This window comes from Psammomys obesus, unplaced genomic scaffold (assembly GCF_907164565.1).
Source record: "Psammomys obesus unplaced genomic scaffold, mPsaObe1.curated_primary_1811, whole genome shotgun sequence".
Classification (NCBI taxonomy): Eukaryota; Metazoa; Chordata; class Mammalia; order Rodentia; family Muridae; genus Psammomys; species Psammomys obesus.
This window is the reverse complement of record NW_026590062.1, coordinates 10792640-10816451: the sequence shown is the minus strand read 5'-3', so window position 1 is coordinate 10816451 and position 23812 is coordinate 10792640. Positions and strand designations below refer to the sequence as shown.

The following is a 23812-nucleotide window of genomic DNA, read 5'->3' as shown; positions in this document are numbered from 1 at the left end:
AAAGGGAACCCCTGACCACAGATGAAGGGTTGCTGGGAGCTGAGAGCAGTTCCTCGAATGTTGCCTTTGGTAAACTCCTGAGAGGAAGCTGCAAGTGCCCAGAGCTTCCGTCATATTCTTTCTCTAAGGTCACTGGCTGTAGCCCAGATCTGCTGAAGAAGAGGGAGGACAGAAAGATGTGGCCAAGACTGTCCAGGCCTGTAAAGGAGGAGGGATGAACCCCCCTACCCCCATCCTTAGCTGCCTCACCTCCAGAAGGCCTTCCCCGTGAGTGTGAGGGCGCTATTGGCCTGAGGATCACCCCCAAATCCAACAGCCCAGCCAGCTCAGGGCCGTTGTGATGTTGCCATGAAGGCGGGAGAGGGGTGGGTTCTCACTGATACAGAAAGGCCGAGAAGCAGGGAGGGCACAATCAGGGCCCCGGAAGATCCCACCAGGGGTCACTGGACAGGAAATGCAGAGGAGGGCCTGGTGGTGCATGCTGCAGTTCCTGTACTCAGGAGTGAAGCAGGGGGATCCCAGGGTCAGCCTGCCTGCTAGCAAGACCCTGACTCAAAAACAAACGATCGGGCTGGAGAGGTGGCTCAGTGGTTAAGAGCACTAGCTGTTCTTCTAGAGGTCCTGAGTTCAATTCCCAGCACCCACATGGTGGCTCACAACCATCTCTAATGAGATCTGGTGTCCTCTTCTAGCCTGCAGGCACACATGCAGGCAGAATACTGATTAAGTAATAATAAATAAATCTTTTAAAAAAGAAAAAAAAAAACAAACGATCAAAGAAGAGATAAGGTCTGGAAAATCAGACGATGAGCTCATGGCACGATTCACTCCTAGTAAATGGAAATAGCAAAATTCAAATGTGTGGGGTTTTAAAGATTGTTTCTATTATTTTTAGTCATGTGTCTCTCTCAGTGGATATGTCCATGAAAGTTAGGTGCCCAAGAAGGCCAGAACAGGGTTCCACATCCCCCGAACTAGAGATTGAGATGGCTGCAAGCTGCCATGTGGGTGCTGGGGACTGGACCCGGGTTCTCTGACAGGGCAGCCAGTGCTCTAACCGCTGACCCATCTCTCCCCCTGAGATTGTCTCCTGTGTTCTGTTGACACATGATCTGTGACTCTTTAGATGGCCCTGTCCTGAGAGTCATTTTGACCGACACTAACCCAGGACCTGGCAGCGTGTGGCAGCTGGCGTGTGGCACAGGTGTGTTTCTAACTCCCTGTAGTTAGGCTGACGGGCTCAAACTCATTGACTGCTGCTTAACTGGTACTGCTCTCACTGCAGAAGGCAAATACAAAACAAAACAACAAAAACAAGACCAAAAACAAAACAAAACAAAACAAAAACCCAGTCCTTTTGATGTTATTCTATAGGTTTCCAAATAAATACAACTTTAAAGAATTTTTATTTTATATGCATTGGTGTTTTGTCTGGATTCATGTCTGTGTAAGGGTGTTGGCTCTCCTAAAACTGGAGTTACAGACAGGTGGGCGCTGACATGTGGGTGCTGGGAATTGAACCTGGGACCTCTGGAAGAGCAGGCAGTGCTCTTAACCACTGAACCATTTCTCCAGCCTCTAAACATAACTTTTGTTATTGTTGTTTTGGTTTTATTTGTGACAGGGTTTCTCTAGTTGTCCTGGACTCACTTTGTAGATCAGGCTGGCCTTGAACTCACAGAGATCAGCCTGCCTCAGCCTCCCAGAATGCTGGGATTATAGGCCTGTGCCACCATGCCTGGCTAAACACAACTTTTAAAGAGCCATGGATGACATGGAGAAATCCTTAAAGAAATGGTTGTTATGAGCCAGGTGGCGCACGCCTGTAATCCCAGCACTCAGGAGGCAGAGGCAGGAGGATCCCTGTGAGTTCAAGGCCAGCCTGGTCTACAAAGTGGTCCAGGACAGCCAAGGCTACACAGAGAAACCCTGTCTCAAAATAAAAAAACAAAAAAACAAAAAAAACTGTTAAAGAAAACCTTGGAGAACACAGTTCAAACCCCAGGTAGAGGGGCACTCTAGAGGGGAGAAAAGTGTGCAACTGGGTGGGTCACACAGGCTCTAAAGTCAGGGGCCCGAGGTTTTGTCTCTAACCCCAGTGTGGTGGACATTCAGGTGTTACTGTATTCTGTATTAAAAACCTGCAAAAAAAAAAAAAAAAAATCCAAAAGAGCATAGCTGCTTATAATGGCGCAGGCCTTTAATCCCTGGATTGGGAGGCAGAGGCAGGTGGATCTCTGGGTTTGAGGCCAGCCTGGTCTACATAATGAGTTCCAGGACAGCCAGGGCTACATTGTGAGACCCCCATCTCAAAAACCAAAGCCAACCAACTAACCGGCCAATGGAAAACCAAATCAAACAAACCAAACCACTCCAAACACAAATAATAAACAATCCAGTATACACACACACACACACACACATATATACACATATATATATACACACACACATATATATATATATATACACCATAAAATACATTCTACACTTATACACACATATATTAAAATTCAACACACACAAAGCAAAACAAAAACCGAACAAAAACCTGGCACCGGGCGCTCCTTCAGCTGACGCCTATTCTCGGGAGGGCTGTGCCTCACACCACGTCCTTCGCACAACTCCCCAGAGCGAGCATCCCTGGAGCTGAATGCGTTTGCCTTCCTGCCTGCCGTGTTGGGCTTAGCTTTCTTGGTCACTTGGCCCCTAGACCCCACATCACACAGCAGGGCAGGCTCCATCTGGGGGTGGGCTGACGTCTGCTCAGGACTCACCTACGCACGAGGCCTCACGCAGCAGGCAGCCGGTGTTTCTGACGATGCCTTCAGTCCTTAGGCGAGGACGGCCTCGGCAAAAGCCCTGCTGTGCTCTATTAACTTCACATGTGAAGCTTAGGTGGGTTCTGCAGGAAGGGCTCCCTCCTGCCTGCCGTTAGGAGTGCAGATTGCTGTCCCTGACCTTCATCCTACAGATTCACAGGCTGAGGTGGAGCTCAGGCTAAATGGCATTTGACCCGGGAAAGGTCATGCTGTGGAGGTTTTGGTTTATGATAGGTAAACGTGTTTTTGTTAAAATTCCAAGTTGAGGATTTTAGTTTGCCCACACCTGTGAAGTGAGGGACGTGGTCTTTGCCAGGTGGAATTAGTTGAGCCCTGAGGACTTTGAGGGGTGTGGCGGCCCAGCAGTGGAAGGCTCGAATCCTGCTTGCTGCTGGTTCATCCTGCTGCTGCGTTTGCTCTTGCCGATTTGCTCGTTACCTGGATTTCTTGACGACTGATATTGGTCTGGCCCCCAAAGAATCCTACAACTATACCCAGTGGGAAGTAGCAGAGAGAAGTCTGCCCCTGTCCCCACTAATCTTCTTTCCCTCCTACCCGGTGTTGGGGGGTTGGAAGGGAGGTAGAATCATTTAATAACCCGTTTTTTTTTTTTTTTTTTTTAAAGTCAAGGTCAACAGTTATGGGTCTAAAAACGGATTCTAAAGCTGAAAGATGGCTCATGGTTAAGACATTTGCTAACCAGTCGTGAAGACTGTGCTCAGATGCCAGCTGACACCACCCACCACAGGCCAGGCGTCCCACACATGGAACCCCGTTTCTCAGGGAGGTGGAAACAACATAATCGCTGCGACTTCCTGGCTTCCAGTCTAGCTAAGAAAACACAAGCCCTGGGCTCAGGAGGGACCTTGCCTCAAAGGAATAGGCCGAAGCTAACGGAGGAGGCTAGCTGGTGCCCTCTTCTGGCCTCTACATACGTGTGCACACATGTGAATACACAGGTCCGTGCACTTACAGGCGCACTCGTGCACGCATGCACACACAAACAAGTCATTTTTAATGAGCCAGGCGTGGTGCGTGCGCACACCTTTAGTCCCGGCACTCAGGGAAGCAGAGGCAGGTGGATCTCTGTGGGTTCAAGGCCAGCCTGTTTTGCACTATGAATTTCTGGCCAGCCAGGGGAACATAGACTCTTGTTTCAAAACAAATAACAACTGAAAATAAAAATTTAAGATCCTTCGAGGGGCCAGAGAGCTGGCTGGTTAATGGTGTGTCTTGCTTTTACAGAAGATCTGAGTTCTATTCCCAGCCCCCACCATGGGGTAGCAAGCGTCTGTTACTCCAGCTCCGGAGGCCCCAGTGCTGCCGTCGCACCTGCACTCTCGTTACCCGCAACTCCGCCCCATAGACACATACAATTATAAAGTCATAAAAACCCTTTTTATAAATCCTTCAAAGATAAAACACGGCATACATGAAACAGTAAAACACACAAATTGAGATAGTTAAGACACACAAACGCACGTGCGCGCGCGCGCGCGCGTGCACACACACAAACCTGAGAGGCCAGAAACCCATCCAAGCCAGGCTCCCAGCTACACCCACCCACTCCGGACCGTCAAGATAGGCCTGTATCTTCACACTGCGCAGCTGCGAATCCCTCCGCCTGGGGGAGGGACATGGAGTCCACAGCCTGTCGACTCCAGTTCCCTCTTAATTGCAAACGTTGGCACCGGGACCAGAAGGAAACTATGTGGTACTGGGGTGGGGGGCGGGAGGAAACCCGTGCTTGGCAGGAAGTGACTTGGGGTTCAGGTTCAGAATCTGACTCCCCCAAAGGCCCAGCGGGCTGATGGCTCAACTCAGCAGATGGCAGATTGACTGCCAAGGCCTCAAGGAGTCCCTCTAGCCCACCCGCTGTCCCTACCACACGTATGTGGTCACAGGAATGGCTGGAAAGGCCAAGCCACCAGGCTGTCCAAGAACATAATGACTGGTTTACTCACTCACCAGCCCTGAACAACTGGTGTGTGGGCTGGTCCTCAGTGGGCACATAGTATCTGCCACTGTGCTAATTGGATAGCTGGAAGAGAGGAGGAGGAAGTGTGTTTAAATGGCACCTTGAATTGCTTCCTGATTACATCTTGGCTAAGTGAGTATTAAAATTAGTACTTGTCCCAGGAGTAGGGTCACATGCCTTCAAGGTTTGGTGGGGAGAGGGCGGGCAGATCAGGAGGCTTCCATGTTGGAGGCCAGCCAGATCTGTATAGTGAGCCTGAAGCTAGCGGGGGCTACATTGGCGAACCGTCTCAAAGCCAGTGATGGAGGGCTTGTTCTTCGAGACTGGAGGCCGGAGTTTGGCCCCTAAGAACCCATGTAAAGGACATGCTGAGTATGCAGCAGCGAATGGCAGAGCAACATGGATTGTCCTCTGACTGCCACAGGCTTCCTATGACCCCACATCACTCACACTCACCGAGGTGAACTTGAGGTTTTAGTTGGCCCCCAAATCTGTGCTACCATGTGCTTAGGGTCCCAGGATTTTCCCGTTTGACATCAGGCACCTGAAATGTTCTTAGTAGTTCCTGGGGTAGGTGGTGTAGACAGCAAACTTTCTCACTGTGTTCCAACCTGGCATCAGTAGAACTGTGCACCTTCCTGTGGACCCCTGGACGCTAAGCTCTACGTGGCACCTCCAGCTTACTCCCAGAAGCACCTGGCTGCTCCCACAGAACCATGTCATGTCCAGTATTCCGAAGGCCTTCTAGCTGAAAAATTTTTTTAGCTTATGGTCCCTAGCTGGCCTGGCACTCACTATGTAGTTCAGGCTGAGCACTTGGGAGGCAGAAGCAGGCAGATCTGTGAGTTTGAGGCCAGCCTGGTCTACAAAGCCAGTCCAGGACAGCCAGTGCTACACAGAGAAAAACAAACAAACAAACAAACAAACAAACAAACAAAGGCTCTATGTCATGTATATTGGTCTCTGTGCCCATGGAGGCCGGAAGAGGCATCAGACCTTCTCTGGGGCTGGAGCTGTGGAGCTGAGACACCTGACATGGGTGCTGGAAACAACTAAGGTAGTCCAGCGGAACAGCAAGTGGCCCTAACTGCTGTGCCGCCACTCCAGACCCAGAATCCTTGTCTTTAGACATGGTCTCTATGCAGTTTTGTTCAGTCTGTAACTGTTGCAGGGACCTTGAACTCACAGAGATCTGCCCAACTGGCTCCTGAGTGTTGAGATTAAAAGCATGCACCTTCTTTTAAAGATCTATTGTTAAATCATTTATGCGTATGGGTGGGTTTTTAACTTGGTTGTGAGGGCCAAAAGGTGTTGGATGCCCTGGACCTGGAGTTTCAGCTCTGAGCAACTAACTGCTAGTTTTAGCTGCTGCACAATCTCTCCAGCCCCATCTTTAAATTCTACCTGCATTTGTGCCTGCTCACCACAAGAGGGCACCAGATCTCATTCTGGATGGTTGTGAGCCACCATGTGGTTGCTGGGAATTGAACTCGGGACCTTTGGAAGAGCAGACAGTGCTCCTAACCTCTGAGCCATCTATCTCTCCAGGACCCTCTTTAAACTCTTAAGATCTCATTTAGCTGAAGATATAAGGTCTTGAATTTATCTGTGTTTTATAGATTTTTCTTCAAAGTTTCTCATCCCATAACTTTTTTGTAGGTATACAAGCACAGGTGGGCATTCGAGTAGAGCCAGGTGTGTACACGATACAGACTGTCAGGTGCACACTTACAAGCACAGGTGGTCATGCAGGGAGAGCCAGGCCTCCCTTAGGTGTCCCTCCTCAGGCGCTGTTCATCTGGGCCACCGTGCCCAGTTCTTCTGATGGTTTTTCCTTGGCTTGAAACTCACCAATTAGGCCAGGCTACATCTGTCCTGTGCTGGGAGCTGCAAGCACAAGCCACCACAGCAAGTATTTTTACAAAGGCTCTAGGAATCAGGCCGGTGCCTCATGCTTCTGCAGCAGCCATTTTACCCGAGTCTCCCCAGTCCCTTTTTATTTAACCTCTTATCAGACACATAACTGTAGTTTACGTAACTGGCAAAAGTTAAATTCTCTCATGGAAAACATGTACCTGTATTTGAAGTTACTCAGAACTCAACAAACACTGAGCCTGTGGGTGAGCGGTGTAGCCTGTGGCCGGGCACGCGCATGTGCATGGCAGCTTGGCAGCTTGGGGAGCGTACTTTTGAGGGCGGCTTTGAACAGAGGCGGCAGCCTGTGCGCTCCATCTTCCTTTCCTGGGAACCGACTTGTGCTTGTGTGTGGTTTCCCTGAGGAAACAACACTGGCTTGGGCCGTTGTCTTTGGTGTTACTCTGGCTGATGTTACCTGCGTGCCTGCTGTGTGTGGAGTCTTGAGGTAATCCCGCCAGGGAATACTCTAGTTGCTCTGTCGGCCCCAGGCAGGAAGCTGGTCTGGGCAGGTGTGTACCCAGGCACACACCCAATAAGCTGTAACTCAGCTGTGTTCCTTATGTCGCTCCACAAACCAGCTGGCTGCATCATCAGTGAAGAAGGAACCTTGACTATTTTCTGACAAGAGTCGACCATCTCATTTTTCTTTTTCAAATAAAAACAGTGTAGGTATGTGTATGTGTGGAGGGCTTGAGGCCAGGAGGGCTCTGGACTCCAGGAACCTCAGCTACAGGCAGCCGTGAGCTGTGCCCTGGGTGCTTGTGGCTGAATATAATCCTGAGAAGGTGCCCCGCCTGCCCTTCTGCAGCCTGGAGCATTCCTCCCCCGTCCTAAGGAGGCCCCCCTTGACCTTTCTCCTACTGAGCCAACAGACATTGGCTCTACAGTCCACTCCCACGCTGGTCTCACAAAGCCCAACAAGCCTCTCAGCCCCTTGTGGGGCCCAGGATCAGCTTGCCCTCATCTACTAGCTGGCATCAGACGACAGAGGGCTTCTCTCAGGTGCACGGGCTGGCCCCCACTTCCCATCAGTCTAAAGCCAGCCCTTTCTTCCTGTATTAGCACGGAGCCCCCTTCCACAGGAACGTGCAGCCTGCGGGGGCGGGAGGGGGCTTACATGTATGGCTTATTCACATGTATATTGTGAGGAACAGCAGGGCAGACTCTGCTTCAACAGCCTTTGCTATCCAGCACTTCAATAGCTAGGGGCACCTCCCCGTGCTATCTCATGACGGTGCCAGCAATCCTTGCTAGGAACACTGAACTCCGAGTAGCTCCTCCTCAGGTGTAACCCAGCCAGTGAGCCTGAGAGGAGCACCACCCTCCTAGGTGACAAGGGTGCATGCAGATAGAGGAGGAAGACAGCGGTCAACAGGAAAAGGCCTCAAGCTTGTCACCCTATACCAACTTGAGCACTATCTGTGGGCTGATGCCCTTCAACTGCCTTTGACCTCATCCACACTCAAATTTCTCTCCCTTATTCCAGAGCTTTACAGAACCCTAGGTTCAAGCTGAACAAGACAAGCTGGGAAATGGGAGCTGAGGACCAGCTGGTCAGCAGGAAGGCCCAGACCTCATCACTGGTGTTCTCCTCCACCTCCACTTCCATAGGGGGATGGGCCAGAGGCTCTCCCCAGGCAATAGGAGCCTAAGTTCAAGCTGAGCACCTGGCTTTACACGCACAGCATTCCCCGAGCGCCCTCTGAAAGCAAAGTGGCCGAGCCGCAATCCACCACCAGCTTTAATGGAAGTCAAGTTAGTAAAAATCTAAGGCTGTAGCCGGAGCTCTGGAGAAGACAGCCTCTCCTCCTTCCAGGCTACACAGCCAAGAGCCAGGCCCCTCCCAACCTGACTGCATAGGAAAAGACAGAAATGGACTCAGAGGGCCGCTGACAGACAGACAGACACTGACAGGTTAACAAGCTCGCATTTAATAAGTCTGAAATCATTCTCAGCACATGGCATTGTACACGGGCATCTGTGGAAACAGATTCATTTTAACAGGTCGTAGTTTAAAAAAGTCATAGATACTGTGAGTTCTGTATAAACCGGTGGGCGGCAAGTTAGTTCCTTTTGATTTATAAGCCTCAACGTCACCGCAGAATAAAGAATGTAGCCAAAGAAAGCATTATCGGTCACTCGTATAGGACAGTGTTGTTTCTATAATTTGAAGCTTTCTGAATGGACGGGTTCAGGCCTGATCCAACTGTAAAAAGATGACTCAGTGAATAGACTGTATGGGAACTGTACAAAGTGTCATTAACTGCCATCATTAATAGCTTACCCAGCACTATAACACTACTGCTATTTAAAAGAAAAACCTGCTTCTGAGTGCCCACGGAGGCAGCCTGTGCACGCAGCCTCGAAGCCCTGGCCACCTCATGTCCAGGGCGTCCCAATACAGTCCAACAGAACCTTTGGCTTTAGGAGGGAATCACAAACATTGAAGAGAATGGCTTTAATCGTCATTGCGTGTGCGGTGGAGGGAGTGTGCTTCAGACAGTCTGGGCAGTGCGGGCGGCAGGCCACTCCTGCTGCCGACAGCTGCAGACACTAGTGTGTACATGACAAGACAATGAGGAAAATCAGTCCCTCTCAAACAAACGTGAAAAAACTGTTCACAGTGGTTTGTATCAACAGAATGCATTTATGACAATTACATGTACAGACTCACTCATACTAGGGCTCTCTTTATATTCTAAAGAAAACAAGCATTTACATTATTCATGATTTATACTAAATTAAAAAAGATCAATTGTACACTTTCCCCTCAGACAGGATAAACTGCCGAGGTGCACAGCTTAACACCATCATCCAAATTGTCTGCAAGGGAACAGGGGTTAAAAACAAAAAACGCTTTCTTGAGAATGAAATGCCTTTTGCTTGCTGCTATAACCAGCAAGAGCCAGCGGTCATCCAAATGAAGGAGGGCCCAACAGGTCTACCTGGACAAGCTGGCCAGCACACAGTACAGTTTAAAAATGGAGGTTATGTACGCTATGTTACAAGTCCCAACTAGGCAGTGTCAAGTGACATCTATTTCTTTGCTTGCTTTGTGATCATACCCCTTGGCGGTGTGACCGGTCTCGTGGCGTTGGGCTTCTTTTTCTCTGCAGGCTTTAAAATCTGTGAAGGTGAAGAGACACCAGGCATCTTAGGAACTACACTTGAATTCTCAGGCTTGTTCTGATCTTCCCCCCCAGAAATTTGTGCCTAATGCCCCCAAACTCTGAAAAGCCCTCTAGCACATTACAGAGAGCAAACTAGTGCATGAGCATTTTGGTGGCAACATGCCATGACATATGTGACTTGGCAAAAAGTTCCTCTCAGGGCAAAGTGACAATGCAAGCCTAGAGAGGCCCCCACAGCCTTAAGGAGTTGTGTGGAGGCCCTGGAGTCTGCAGTCTCGGGAGTGTTGAGGACTGCCCCAGACCGCCACAGCTACACTAGCATTTACAGCTGAGCGAGCTTGAAATGGACGAAGCCCACTATACAGGGACAGGAGACAACGTCATGGCATAGCTCAACATGGTAGTACACACCTTTAACCCCAGTACTTGGGAGACAGAGGCAGGTGGAGCTCTACTGAGATCCAGGACACATCCAGAGCCAGGGTCACATACACTGTTTCAAAAATGCTACACCCACCCCCCAAAAGCACTAATTATAAAGTAATGATATAACACACTGCCTGCTTTCACCTTCTTAGAAGAATTCTTCTAGAATTCTAAGAATTCTTCTTAGAAGAATTCAACTGCACCTAAATTCGATACCGGGGGGAAAGGTTCTATGCTATTTTTTCCTTTCATTAGAAAGAGCCTACACACTAGAGGGTTACAGGAAAGGGGGAGGGGGAGGGGAGGGCAGCCCGCTCAGGAAACCAGAGTGAGAATATTTCTTGGGAGGTGAGCAAAGTTCCCAGCTCATGAAAAGCTGCTACAGTCTCACCTGGAAAGAACACATGAGGGTCTCATCCACACTCATCATGGCACCTGCATTGTCAAACTCGCCACAGTAGTTGGGTGCAGAAAACAGAGTGACTAACTGCCTCTTTGCAAAAAACTCATACCCATCTTCAACCACCTGCGGAGAGACAGTGTTGGTGTGAGTGGCCGCGAGCCTGAGCTGCTCCGTTCTCATTCCCCACTGAGCTTGGCCTCCTGCCGCTCTCCCCAGAGGCACACTGTGGCAAGCCATACCTACCCACCAAAATCAACAAGGAGAATCTGCTCACACACATGCTAAGTGTACATGTAAAATTCAAAATCAATACCTGATGGGCTCTACATATAAGATCCAAATCATGCTTATGGAGAAATTTTGCAACCACTTCTGCACCAAATGTGAAGGACACTCCTCTGTCATTTTCACCCCAGCCTAAGACATCTTTATCGGGGTCAGACCACAAAAGATCACAAAGAAGACCTTGATCTGGTACATCAGTTGGTCTCATAATTCGCCGAATCTGCTCCATAGATTGAAGATCTGGTGATAAGCCTATGCAACAAGAAGGGAGAAACACTGCAGCAGGTAGGGTTGGTAGAAGTACACTGACAGCCGGCCAGCGCTCCCAACACCCACGGAAACCTCTGCATGTTTCCTTTACTTGGTGTTGGTGAAAACAATGCACTGACAAATCTGCCACCAGATAAATAGTAAGTGCAAAATTTATTGTACTGATGTGAGGGGTACAAAGACAGTCACCTCAACCCAGAGCTCTGTGACACCCAGCGATTGAAGGCAGGAGGTGGACACACCAGATGCCACCATCACCACAGGCAATGGCTGGACACAAGGACAACGCTCAGCTGTGAGAAAGCTCCTCCTGAGCTTCTGCTGTCCGCAGACCACCAAATGGACTTCAATAGCCGTGACATAGTCTGTTTCTCGGATGGCACCCAGTCCACAAAGCACAGCACTGACCACGCCTAAGCAATACATTCCGTGGGGTTCTTGATAGTTGCTTATTTTCTGTTATCACCCCAAAACCCTTCTTCTTTGCAATTTATTTTCTAATAGTTTCTTTAAAAAAGGTTTATTTATTTTTTTATGTATACAGTGTTCTGCCTGCATGTGTACCTGCATGCCAGAAGAGGGCACCAGATCTCATTATGGATGGGTGAGCCACCATGTGGTTACTGGGAATTGAACTCTGGACTTTTGAAGAGCAGCCAGTGCACTTAACTTCTGAGCCATCTCTCCAGCCCTGCAATTTCATTACCTCACACAGCACAACCATGAAGCAAAGCAAAACAAGTGTTGGAAGGAGCCCCAGTCAGAAGGGTTCAGGCAAACACAAGGCTGAGCAGACTCACTAGAGCTCGTCTTATAGATAAAAACACATTCTATTCCACCCTATTACCCCCTGTAGCCAATCAAACTGCTTCCCTCACACTTAACCCAAATGACACTGGCTGTGTTATTGCAGACAAGTCCTAGTGCAGGCATAATACCAGCCTGGCAGAGGCCACCATGCTCAGTCTACCTTTCAGAAGAGGCAGAAGAAGCTGCCTGGGTGAAAGCAGCCACATACCTCCATGACAGCAGAATATCTTCTCGTCCACGATGGCTGCTATCGGTAAGCAGTTAAAACAGTCTGTGAACGTTTTCCACAGCTTAATGTTGTATCTTCTTTTACCTGTGAGAATGCAGACGGTCACCCAATGCTCCTCCCCTTTGTTTTCTCAGGCAATCTTTTCATTAACTGAAACATCCTGGCATCTACAGGCCCTGTAGCCTCAGGAAGGCTGGGGTACAGGATACCTGGAGCTGGCCCATCTGAGGACAACAGTACATTTCCACAGGAAATACCCTCCCACAGAAGTGAGCCAAGTTCTAGACAGAGGTACACCCCAGGCTGCCACAGACAGTGGGCAGCACCAGTCTATTTGAAGCCACATCTGTTGTCTAATCCTGACCTAGTGGGAACTTCCACCAATCACCACCAAATCTTCATGTGCCAACACCTCTTCCTTTCTTCAAGGGCCTGAGCTCTGGAGCCCACAGCAACCAGACAGAAGCCCCACTCAGAGAGAGGTCCAAGGCACACTGAGTGTTCAGTCATAACAGCCTGCACTCCACACACTACCCAGAGTACAGGGTTATGTCTTACATGTGTCAGAGTGTGGCCCCTTCAGAACCATTCTATGTGAAAATTACATGAATTCAAAACCCATTCACAAGCCTTAGCAACTACCAAATCTCATAATTGGCTGAGGACTGCACAATGCTGGGGAGCCTTTCTCCTGGGCCATCCCACACTCAAGCACCACGCTGCATCTCTCCCCACGCCAAGACTCTTATCTTCTTTACCAGGGGATACAGGAACATCTGAAGGCCTAGACTCCTTGGAGAGTTACAGGAGGGTCTACCAACAGCTTTCCCGAACCATGCCTTTCAAGATGGAGAGACCACAATACTCCCTACCCCCGAGCATCCAGATCCCCTCCTGTAGGGAGGCCTACACTTACTCTCCAGGGAAGCCACAGATTCCCTGGATAATTTTGGAAACAAAGGAACACAGCCAACACCTCCAACAGCTAATGGTAATAACATTAATACAGAAACCGAGGCCAGATGGCCTTCACCCCACTCCAAAAATCCATCTGGTCCTGCCTCCAGTCTCTGCTGAACCCAGTGTCTGGGCAGTCACTCACTGCCTTTGCTGATGCTGTATATCTGAGAAGACCCCATCCTCTGAATGGCCAAGTTGCCCGCAGCAGTCTAGGACACAGAGGCACCCTAACTACAAACTGCTCCATGTATGTGCCACTTTAGCAAGTGCTAAGCCACTGGGACTCCCTTAAGCACCTGCTACTCCAGCCCAAAAACTTTCCTGACAGAAACAGCCCAGACAGCAGTGCAACCAAGGCACAAAACTCCTGACATTTTACAAATCTATGTAAACAACCTGACCCCCCACCAAACCAGTTTTTTTCTCCACACCAGTTTCCTTCAAGGCTTTAGAAGCAGCAAAGTGGCTCAAAGTGCACAGACACTCAGGCCTGTGTGGAGTGGGCACCCTAACCCCTACCATCAGGGAACTGGAGCAGGAGCCACAAGGCTGAGGCCAGCATGGGCTACTCGGTAAAAGTATGTGAAAAAACTCAAAGTAAAGTGAGATAACCCCAAAACGGACCAGAAAGCGTACAAAATATTATTTTAAAATAAAACTGGAGCTGAGTGGTGGTGGTACACACCTTTAATCCCAGTACTCGGGAGGTAGAGTTCAAGGCCAGCCTGGTCTACACAGTGAGTTTCAGAACAGCCATGACTGCAGAGAAACTCTGTCTCAAAAAAATAAAAATGTAGTTCTTAAAGCATTTCTTTCTCCATTATGCATATTTCAGAAAAGTTAGCACAGCTGTCCTACAAAAAGACCCACAACATACGTTTTAAAAACACTGTTTCACTCCAAGATCCCACTTACATACAAGGCTTCTAGCAACACGGCAATGGCGGCAACACAGCAGACCAGCACTGCCTGTAGCTGTGTCCCCGGCTCTTGCTTCACAAGCCACTGACTCACATGCTTTCAAGAGATGCTCTATATGGACCAATCTAAGTGAAGTCGTGAAAAGCAAAGCCGGTTAACAGGCTCTCAGAACGGCACTAAGAACAAAGCTGCATGTGGCATCCAGACAGACAGTGGGCTCTTTCCATGCAATCCCGTCAGCACCGGTGTTTAGGCAGCACTCCCCAGGACCAGGACAGGGTCGGGTATGCTGCAGGAGCCCCACTCTCAGCAGCCAGAAGAACTGGTGACAGGTCTGCCACCACCCGCCGCCCAGGCCCTCCTCCTTAGAGGTGGAAAGCACTTACATTCATCGTAAAATCCATAGATTCTATTGATGCTGGCACACTCATGGTTCCCTCTGAGGAGGAAAAAGTTCTCTGGATACTTGATTTTGTAGGCCAGCAAGAGGCAGATCGTCTCCAGTGACTGCTTGCCCCTGTCCACATAGTCCCCGAGAAACAAATAGTTGCTTTCTGGCGGGAAGCCACCATATTCAAACAGCCGGAGCAAATCATAGTACTGCCCGTGGATATCACCTGGAGATGAGAATGTCACCAGTGTCACCAACTGCTCAGCTCAGTTCACTTGCAACTCTGCACTTGGCAATGGCCTCTGACAAGTTCACAGCCAACACTAATTTCCCATCTGTAGCATATTAGTTCAACTGACAACCAGGCTAAGCAAATGCACATGTCCAGAGCTCCCCTAGATAAGCTAATTAATTTACTTTGTGTTTCTGCCAAGTACTGCAGTTCCCTCTCAGATCACGGTGAGACCTCTGCTTAGCTTCCGGGGTCTATGTCGGGGCGTCCTTTCTGAGTGTCACACAATGCTGGTATCCAACACACCCACCTCGCCACTGCCTTCAACTCCTGCCAGGTCAAAGCCAAGGGACCTTACTCTAAACACACTTGGTTTACCCCGAGTCACAGATGCAATGCATTCCGTCCCCCCCAGACCGCACAATTCTCAGGGGACGGCCTCTGTACATGCAGAGTACACCAATCTAGATCAGGCCACCCCAGCCCCTCCCCACAGTGCCCACAATCCATTAGAAAGGCAACAATGTGCCCTCAGCCGAGCAATGGGAGGTAACCCAGCGTCACACTTACCACATATCTTGAGTGGTGCTTCAAGTTCGAGAAGGATAGGCTGACTGAGGAAGATCTCCCGAGACTTCAAGCAGAGTCCTCGGATTTCGTTCTCCTGTAGCTGGACATTCTTGCCTGGCTTGGACCCTCTCACTGTGGAGAGAAACCACAGTTAGGACACAGCCTTACATAGAAACGTTCAATTTAGGGTGGCAGTTAAGAGCAGCTACACCCACGACAAACAGCTTATAGCTGCCTCTAACTTCTGGCCTTGGCTGGCACTTGCACTCAAAGGCACAGACCCACACTCATAAATAAAAATAACTTAAATGAATCTTTAAAAAATGTTAATTTGAGAAGGGGGAGTGATGTGATATAATTTGATTCCCTCTTTTTTTTTTTTCACGGTAAACCCCAATTAGACAGGAGCTGGCCAAATGTGACTGAAATCAGCATGCTGGCTAGACGGTATGGTCTCAGCTGGGATCTGAAGATGCCAGAAACCAAGTTAGGCTCCTTTACAGCAACTTCAAGGTTACCCTGACCCTGGGTCTATCTGATCTGTCAAGAGCCCTTGGACATATTCCTACCCTGTGCCACATCCAGGACATCAAGACAGTGCCTTCTTCTGCTCCAAGGCCTCTCTAATTTTAGAATGAACTCAAATTTTCGGTGAAAAAGGCCACACTGTCGTGTCCTCAAGTCTGTCCTCAGAATGGCTTAAGTTAATAGTTAAAAACGTCCAGAACATGCCCCCAACAATGATTTCTCAGAACCAAGAGAAGCCCCGTGGCCTCTAATTTATGAAGTCTAGGTGTTGTTTGCATTTCATTTTAAAATGCTGCAGAGGGAGAGAGAGGGAGAGAGTTCATTAGTTAAGAACACTGTTTGTTCTTGTAGAGAAGCCAGATTCAACTTCCAACAGCTGTGTGGTATTTCACAACTGTGGGTAACTCCAGTTCCAGGGGCGTCCAGATACTATACAAGCACATAGTGCAGACATACATGCAGGCAAAACCACCACACACGCAAAATGATTTTTATAATGCCCTGGAAGCTAAGTAGATGGCTAGGTTGGTGAAGAACTTAGGTTTGAGGCCCATATCTACAATCCCAGCGCTGGGGTCGGGGTTGGGAGGGAAGGAGTATCTACCAAAACAGGCAGATCTCTAGGACTGGGAAGCCAACAAGTAGGCATAGTTTACTTGGTGAGCCACTGAGAAATCCTAGCTAAAGGAAAAAGGAAAAAAAAAAAAAGGACAAATCATTCTTGAGGAATGAATGATTTGCTCTGAGGTTGTCCTCTGGCACCCATATCCAAAATACAACACCAGCTCCTTGTGAACCTGCACAAAAAAAAAAATATCAGCCCTCGTGGAAAGGTCTCCCAGGCACCCAAACAGAACAACTCCCAGCCCAGCACCAGTTATGGCAGCTCCTGAGCCCAGAGTCAACCCTGAGCTCTGCTTACAGCCTCAGTGAGGTCTGGCAACAGCCCATTTCTCAGGAGGTAACTGTGACAGCAGTGGAGACATCTGTGTGGGTTCCGGTTACAGAAGATCATACAATATTATGTAGCCTGAAGAAACGGCTGCCACAGGCCCTGCTCGCTGAATGTCTGGCTGCCATGGGGACCTGGTCACTCTCAGTGTGCTAGAACCTTTTTATACAGAAGACTGATGAAGCAGGCACTTGAAGTTCCACCAAGCCAGGCTAAGCAGTACATTTAAGGCTGTATCTGTCCACCATAAAGCAGTGTCAACAGATTCGTTTTCCGCAGAGCCGTAACTAAACCTGACTGGTATCAACAGCTTAAATTTTGTTCAATTGCAGGCTTTGTCATAAAATCATTTGGCCTGACAGCTAATTAACAACAGAAATCTAAGGGTGTCTACAGCTTCTGGTACTTTGAGGAGAGGCCTGCTATGTACTGAGCAGAGCACACTCAAGGCTGGCCCAGAATCTCAGGGAAGCTGGCCTTCAGCTGTACCATACAGACACTCCTGATTCTCTGAAGGAATAAGTTGATCAGGAGTGTGTGTGCAGAGCAGCATTAGTTTTTCAGTGAAAAATAAGCACGGAAAGACAAGGATGAGCTCTCAAAGAAAGAAAGAAAAAAAAAAAGATGGGACAGGGAGCTAGCCAGGAGCAGACCCTTTGTGCAGCTCTGGTGCCCAATATAACCAGGCTAAAAGACAAAGATGCGTAAGCTGGGAGTTGATGTCAGGTATATTCCTCGCCTATTCTCCAACCTTACTTTCTGGCTACACTAGAGAACTAGCAAAGATCCTCTCCCTCCCTAAGTACTGGAATAGCCTTAGAAGGTAGGTCCTGAGGCTGGTGGCACTGCCACACACACTTAAGCCCAGCACTTGGGAGTTTGAGTCCAGTCTGGTCTAGAGGGCAAGTTCCAGGACAGCTAGGGCTTTGCAGAGAAACCTTGTCTCAGAAAACAAAAACAAACAAAAAGTAGGTTCTGGTGAGCAGCCTTATTTGTGCAGTGATTTTTACAGACTAAGCAATCTTCCCCAGTCCTCCTCTTAAATTTTATCCCCAAGATAGGGGTAGAAGTGGGGTTGAGGGTGAGTATAGATCAGAGGACAAATCTTTGGAACTGGTTCTCTTCCACCCTTTTGTGGGGTCCAGGAACTGAATTCGTATGCAGCCCAGGCTGAGGCGGCTGCTCCCCTCAGGCATGACCAGTTTTAGACAGGGAGGCAGCCTAGCAGTGAGCCTTTGAGGGAAGGCAGAAGGAGCAGCCAAGCAACAAAGGCTTTCCTTTGCCACCAGAGCCACAGACATGATAGGTAGCACTCACGGCGGAAACGGTGGGATTCCTGCCTTACTGGCCAGAACGCCGGGCAGCCTGCCCAGCAGGAGACTTATTTTTGGTTAGAAGGGAACTCCTGAAAGTTTCTGGTTTCAATAGGCATTTTCTCCAGGAGCTCCACACTTGTGCATGAGTGGCCCACTCTTGTGTCTTTAATGATCATCTCCATCTGGCTTCTGGTACAGCCCACAGACGTGCTGTTCTACACTAGGTTCTACTGGGGAAAGCAAGATGTCGCTAACATTCCTTGCTTCTGAAAGCACCCACTGCCACCTTTACAAAGTTTGAGTTCATTTTTTAAAAAATTTGAGACAATGTCTTGATATATAGCCCTGGCTAGTCTTGAACTCAGCCTGCCTCTGCCGTGCTAGGATTAAAGGTATATGCCACCACAACCAGCTGTTTCTCTTGACACAGGATCTCAATATGTAGCCAGGATAACCTTGAAATCCATGATCCTCTCCTGTAGCCTCACCCTCCACTCCAGTTGACTAAGCACCACCCTGTCTGCTTTCTCCCTCCCCCCCCTCTCTCTTTTTCTGAATCGAAAAGGAGTTTAGTAGAGTGTTTCTCTGGATGAGATGCAAGAATTAGATGCATATCTTAACAGATAACAGATTTATTTCTATCTGAAACCTGGTGCTCAGCATTACACAAGGCCTCAGAGCTAAACTCCATCTAGTAGCTCAAGGGAAAACAAACTGGAAATGCATCTATTGCCACAACTGGCAACTGCTCACCCTTCAGAACTGCCCAGACTCATCCTCATCTGGGGAATTGCCTCCTTCCCCAAGAACGCACCACACTTTCTGAATTGCTGGTGACATCTGCCTGCCAACCAGCCCCAACTGTCACTCTGGTTAGGCTACTCATTGGGACTCCAGATATAGAGTCTGCACCCATCTTTCCTGCTGACTTATGAGTCAATGGCAGGAGTTCGGGGCAGCCTGGTTTATGGAGGGAGTTCAGGACAGCCAGGGCTACAGAGAAAACCCAGTCTCAAACGTCCCCTCCCTGCCTACACACAAAAAGAGTCAAAACATGCACAGGAACACTCTTCAAAATGGGCTTTGCCAGGCATTGCCTCCCACAGATAACACCAAGAACCTACTGTACCAGCCTAGCCTGGTACTGTGGCTCTTTGCTGCTGCTGGGTCAGCCTGCTGCTCCTAGTGACACATTTGTGTCTCGAAAGGGGGCATTTAGGCATGCTAAAGCCTGCTAAAGCAAAGACTGTTCTGTAGAGACTGTACTTACCTGGAGGGTCACCAACATAAGTGCATCACAGAAGCTTCACCAAAACCCTACTGACAACAAAACCACAGCCCCAGCTCGTAAGCCCTGAGATCAAGTAGGCTGCTGCTTGCAGCTCTAGCGCCTCTCTAGACAGCATCACAGAAGGAAGCCGAGATTATGTACAGAGGGGTAGAAGAGCCCCACCGGGTTGGTAGGCTCAGCATGCACCAAGCCCTGAATTCTACCCCAGCATCAAACTGGGCTTGGTACCAAGAGGATCAGAAATTCAAGGTCATTTTCATCTACACAGAACTGTCCTGGCCAGCCTACACACAGGAAACTCCATCAACTCCATCTCAAATATATATATAATTTACACACACACACACACACACACACACACACACACACACACACACACACGACAAAACCCTAGATGAAGTACAGTGAAATCCGGAACGAAGGGCAGCACAAAAGGAGCAAGTCAGCAGCCCTTGCTATCAGAAGACAACCTTAGGCAGCAATCAGCCAAGCATGCCCAGCTTTTAACCCCAGCACTTGCAAGCAGAGGCAGGCAAATCTAAGTCCAAGGCCAGTTTGATCCTACATAATGAGACCCTGTTTTAAAAAACAACAAAAAACTTACCTTGATTAATTATTACCTTCACAGTATTTTTTAAATATCTAGAAAAATATTTCAAACCAAATAAACTTAGTAAATACTTGCCACACTGAACACTTTCTCACAGACAACCCAGTTATTTTCTACAAAACATGCAAGCTACTGAATCTTTTCAAGAACCCTCTTTTCCTCCCAACTAACACAGGAAAAGAATGCCGCTCTACCTCACTGTCTCACACCGCCCCTGCTGGATGGCTGAGGGCTGCTGCTGTCATGCACTCTATTTCCTCAATCAGGATGTGTCTAAAAAAGCTCTAACCAATAATCTCAAGGACACAGCTTGTTTTTTTCTGATGAACACTGGGCCAATTCACTGAAAGCAGTGGATGTGGCCTAAGTCAGACTCTGGGCTTGTCACCTCTGCAACCTCATCATTCAGTAGATGGGAGGCAGGAGGCTCAAGGTCATTCTCAGCTACAGAGGGAGTTGGAGGACAGCCTAAGAATCTGTTTAGCCTTTCCACAACTGAACACATTTCAGCACCAGTACCTTGCACATTGGACCCTATACATTTCTACTTCCTATAAGCCCTAAAACTACTCAGATCCTTCAAAAATAAGGATGGATGTCAGTAACCCTGACTCAGGAGGTGGGAAACATCCTCAGAACCTATGAAAGCAGGATGTTGCCTTCACACTCCTGACACATCTGTGACCTCAAGACTGAAGAAAAAAATTCCTTCTAGAATCCAGCTCAAGGAAATAGGATCTGACTTACTTCAATGGGCTGTGGAGTTTCCTCAACTACAAGGAAGTTCCCACCCGACCTCACTCACTCATTCTGAGGTGTGCTAGAAGCCCCAGCATAAAGCAAAATGGTCAGACACACACCATCTTTCCCTCAGCCATTAAAGTGTACTGACCATACCTAACCCAAACCACTGTGTGACACAAGCCAGTTCACCTGCTTTTCTGGTTGAGATGGTTGGCTCCTGTATGTGTCCCACCTGCCCAGGATTGTCCTGCTACCCTACCTCTGCCAAGCAAAGGGGCAGTGAGGGCTCTGGAAGCCGTATTTGCCAAAGTGTAGTAGGTTGGCCTTTTTTTTTTTGGGGGGGGGGTAGTTTCTCTGTGTAACCCTGGCTGTCCTAGAACTATCTCTGTAGGCCAGGCTGACCTCAAAAATTAGATATCCGATTACCTCTGCCTCTGAGTGCCAAGGTTAAGGCTGTGCCACCACCCCATCCAAATCAGGTTTTCAAGACTCCAAAACCCCTGTAGCTCGTGGAGGAAGGGTCCTGCCCTGCCTTCCAGCTGAAGTACAGGGACACACCTGTTCATGCTGAGGCCAGATCTTTCAGTCTGAATGTCCCTGTTAAAATGACCTTGCTGTGTATCCTCTGTTCAGTTTTAGGATCTGCTTCAAGACAGGAAAGCCCCATTATCATCACTTATCTTTCTTTCATTTAGGACCTTGGCTACAGGCTTCTGGCAACTCTAGAGGAGCACTGAAAAGCCACAGGGACGGATACCTAGAGAATCTGAGGACTTCAGACCGTCTTCAGAGAGATAAGAACAGGCAAGCACTCTGTATTAGCACAGCACTTCCCACCTTGCACCCTGACAATGACCTTCCTTTACACAAACATGCTTCTTGCATAGTTCGATGTGAAGAAATTACAATCCCTTGCTACTCAAAAAAAAAAAAAAGCTAGCAGTTTCATGAAGAAGGCACCCCAATTCCCACTTTCCACCAAAACAGCACAGCAGAAGGCCAAGTCCACACACAGCTAGCCTATTTTCTATTTAAATCTCTCTGCTTTAGGGTGTGGCTAGCAATGTGCTAACATCAGAATGTGCTAAGGAGGAACATACAGACCTTCCATCACTGTGGCTGACACAGGGTGACTAGCTCAGGGAAAAGCTACTGCATTTGGAGTGCTGCAAAGCTGCAGTGCTTATGAACTAAACCTAATTTCCTGTTTGTTTAGACAGTGTCTCTGTAGTCCAGGCTGGCCTCTAATGAACTCATTATGTAGCAGAGGCTAGTCTTAACTTCCTAACTCCACCTAAGTGCTGGGGACTATAGCTCTATGCCACAACACTTTTTAGTCTTGGGTGGTCTATAAGCCAGGCTGGCCTTGAACTCAGGGATCCACCCTCCTCTGCTTCCCAATGCTTCGATTAAGGATCCGTGTCTCCATGCCCAGCTTAAAATTTATTTTTAATCAAGTGCCATGAGAAGCCAGGTATCTGTCTGATCCCCTGGAGCTGGAGTACCAAGCACTGAACTACTTGCTGAGTGCTGGGAATGGAGCTTGGATCCTCTGGAAGAGAAATATATGCTCTGAACCACTTGGCCATCTCTCCAGATCTTGTCTGGGTTTTTGTTTTGAGACATGGTCTCACTACATCCAGTTGGTTGGCATGGAATCTGGTATGCAGATCAAGCTGGCCTACCTCATAGTTCTAGGATTAAAGGTATATGCCACTATGCCCAGTGTCACCTTTAATTATTAAGGGACCCTTTTGCAACTAGCTCATATGCTCATACAGCCCTCAAGCTTGGAAGCTCTCGAGGAAGGCTTTCACCTAGCAGACAAATCTTGCTATCCAGAAGTCTGGCCTACAACTTCTGGATTTTCATGCTTCATGCTCCAGAGTTTTGGAGTAACAAGATACCCTGACCGGAAAATATCAATTATCAATTAAAAAAAAAAAAAGCCTCATTAAGTGACAAATCATATCTCCCCTTGTAGAAGGATTTTAATCCAGCAACATGGCTATTCTGGCTGCAATTCAAACACACCCTTAGTACACACCTTCAATCCCAAACAAAAAATTAGTTTGTAGAAGGAAGCACCCACATTTGGAAGTGAAATTTAATTGAGAGAGACAGACAAAGTGACAAATCAGAGAAAGATTTGACAAAATAAATCAGGATAGGACACGCCCAACTCTCACAAGAGGAGAAAGGAAAAAGAGGACCTTGGAGAGAAGAGAGAGGTGAGGGCAGGTTTTTTGGGGGAGTTTTAGAAAAAGGTTACAGAAACAAGCTGGACACAGGCCAGGAGAGAAGGAGCCAGAGAATGGGAAGGAGCCAAAAGATAAAACAGATTTCTAGAGTAATTCATGCAGAGTAATTCAGTCAGAAGCTGAGAGAAAATGGTTTGAACTAGCCAGCCAGAGTTCAGAAAGAACTACAAGGGTGAGCTTATGAAAACATTCTAGGCCTAGAAAAGATTGCATGGAGGCTAGAAGCTTCCAGGACTAGGCCTAAATTAGCATACAGAAGCAGTAAGCCTTTGAGACGACAATTACATCTGGAGAATAAAAGTTACTTTTACATCCCTCTTTCACAATTAAACCCTTAATTAAAAAAAATTTATTATGCGTATGCATGTGTGCAAGTACACGTTTGCTGGAGAACTTGTAGCGGGAGGTGAGGGTGCAACTTTCAGAGTCTGGCTCTTTCAATCTCATGTGGGTCCTGGGGATCAAATCACGTCTTCAAGATTAAGGGCAAGAACCAAAACCAGCAGAGCTACCTCTACAATCCAAGAGTTACTTAAATCTTACTTCCAATTTTTAGAGATAAAGGTTATGATGGCATTACAAAAAGCACAATACCAGCATCCTCTGAAAGTATACACATCCCGAACAATTGTGGTTTCTATTAAGTTCACTTCCATAAATAAGAAAGAAATATGTACACTATGCAGCTAGGTATTCTCAAAGCATTTAAAAAGTGTCTTACTCTGTTAAGTTCAACAGAAACGAAACAAACAGCCCAGACAATGT

At 48.1% G+C, this 23812-nt stretch overlaps 1 protein-coding gene across 1 annotated transcript in view; it reads right to left on the bottom strand.

Annotated features, from left to right (window-relative positions):
- Positions 1 to 8632: 8632 nt before the first annotated feature.
- The window catches only part of Ppp1cc (protein phosphatase 1 catalytic subunit gamma), a 17034-nt gene continuing 1854 nt past the window's right edge, over positions 8633 to 23812 (bottom strand). The window contains exons 2-8 of the mRNA XM_055605965.1: positions 15346 to 15477; positions 14539 to 14769; positions 12251 to 12355; positions 10991 to 11214; positions 10666 to 10800; positions 9783 to 9843; positions 8633 to 8923 (exon numbers count right to left, since the gene is read on the bottom strand). Of these exons, the coding sequence (XP_055461940.1) occupies positions 8853 to 8923; positions 9783 to 9843; positions 10666 to 10800; positions 10991 to 11214; positions 12251 to 12355; positions 14539 to 14769; positions 15346 to 15477 (959 nt within the window). The 3' untranslated portion in view covers positions 8633 to 8852. The remainder of the gene's footprint in view (positions 8924 to 9782; positions 9844 to 10665; positions 10801 to 10990; positions 11215 to 12250; positions 12356 to 14538; positions 14770 to 15345; positions 15478 to 23812) is intronic.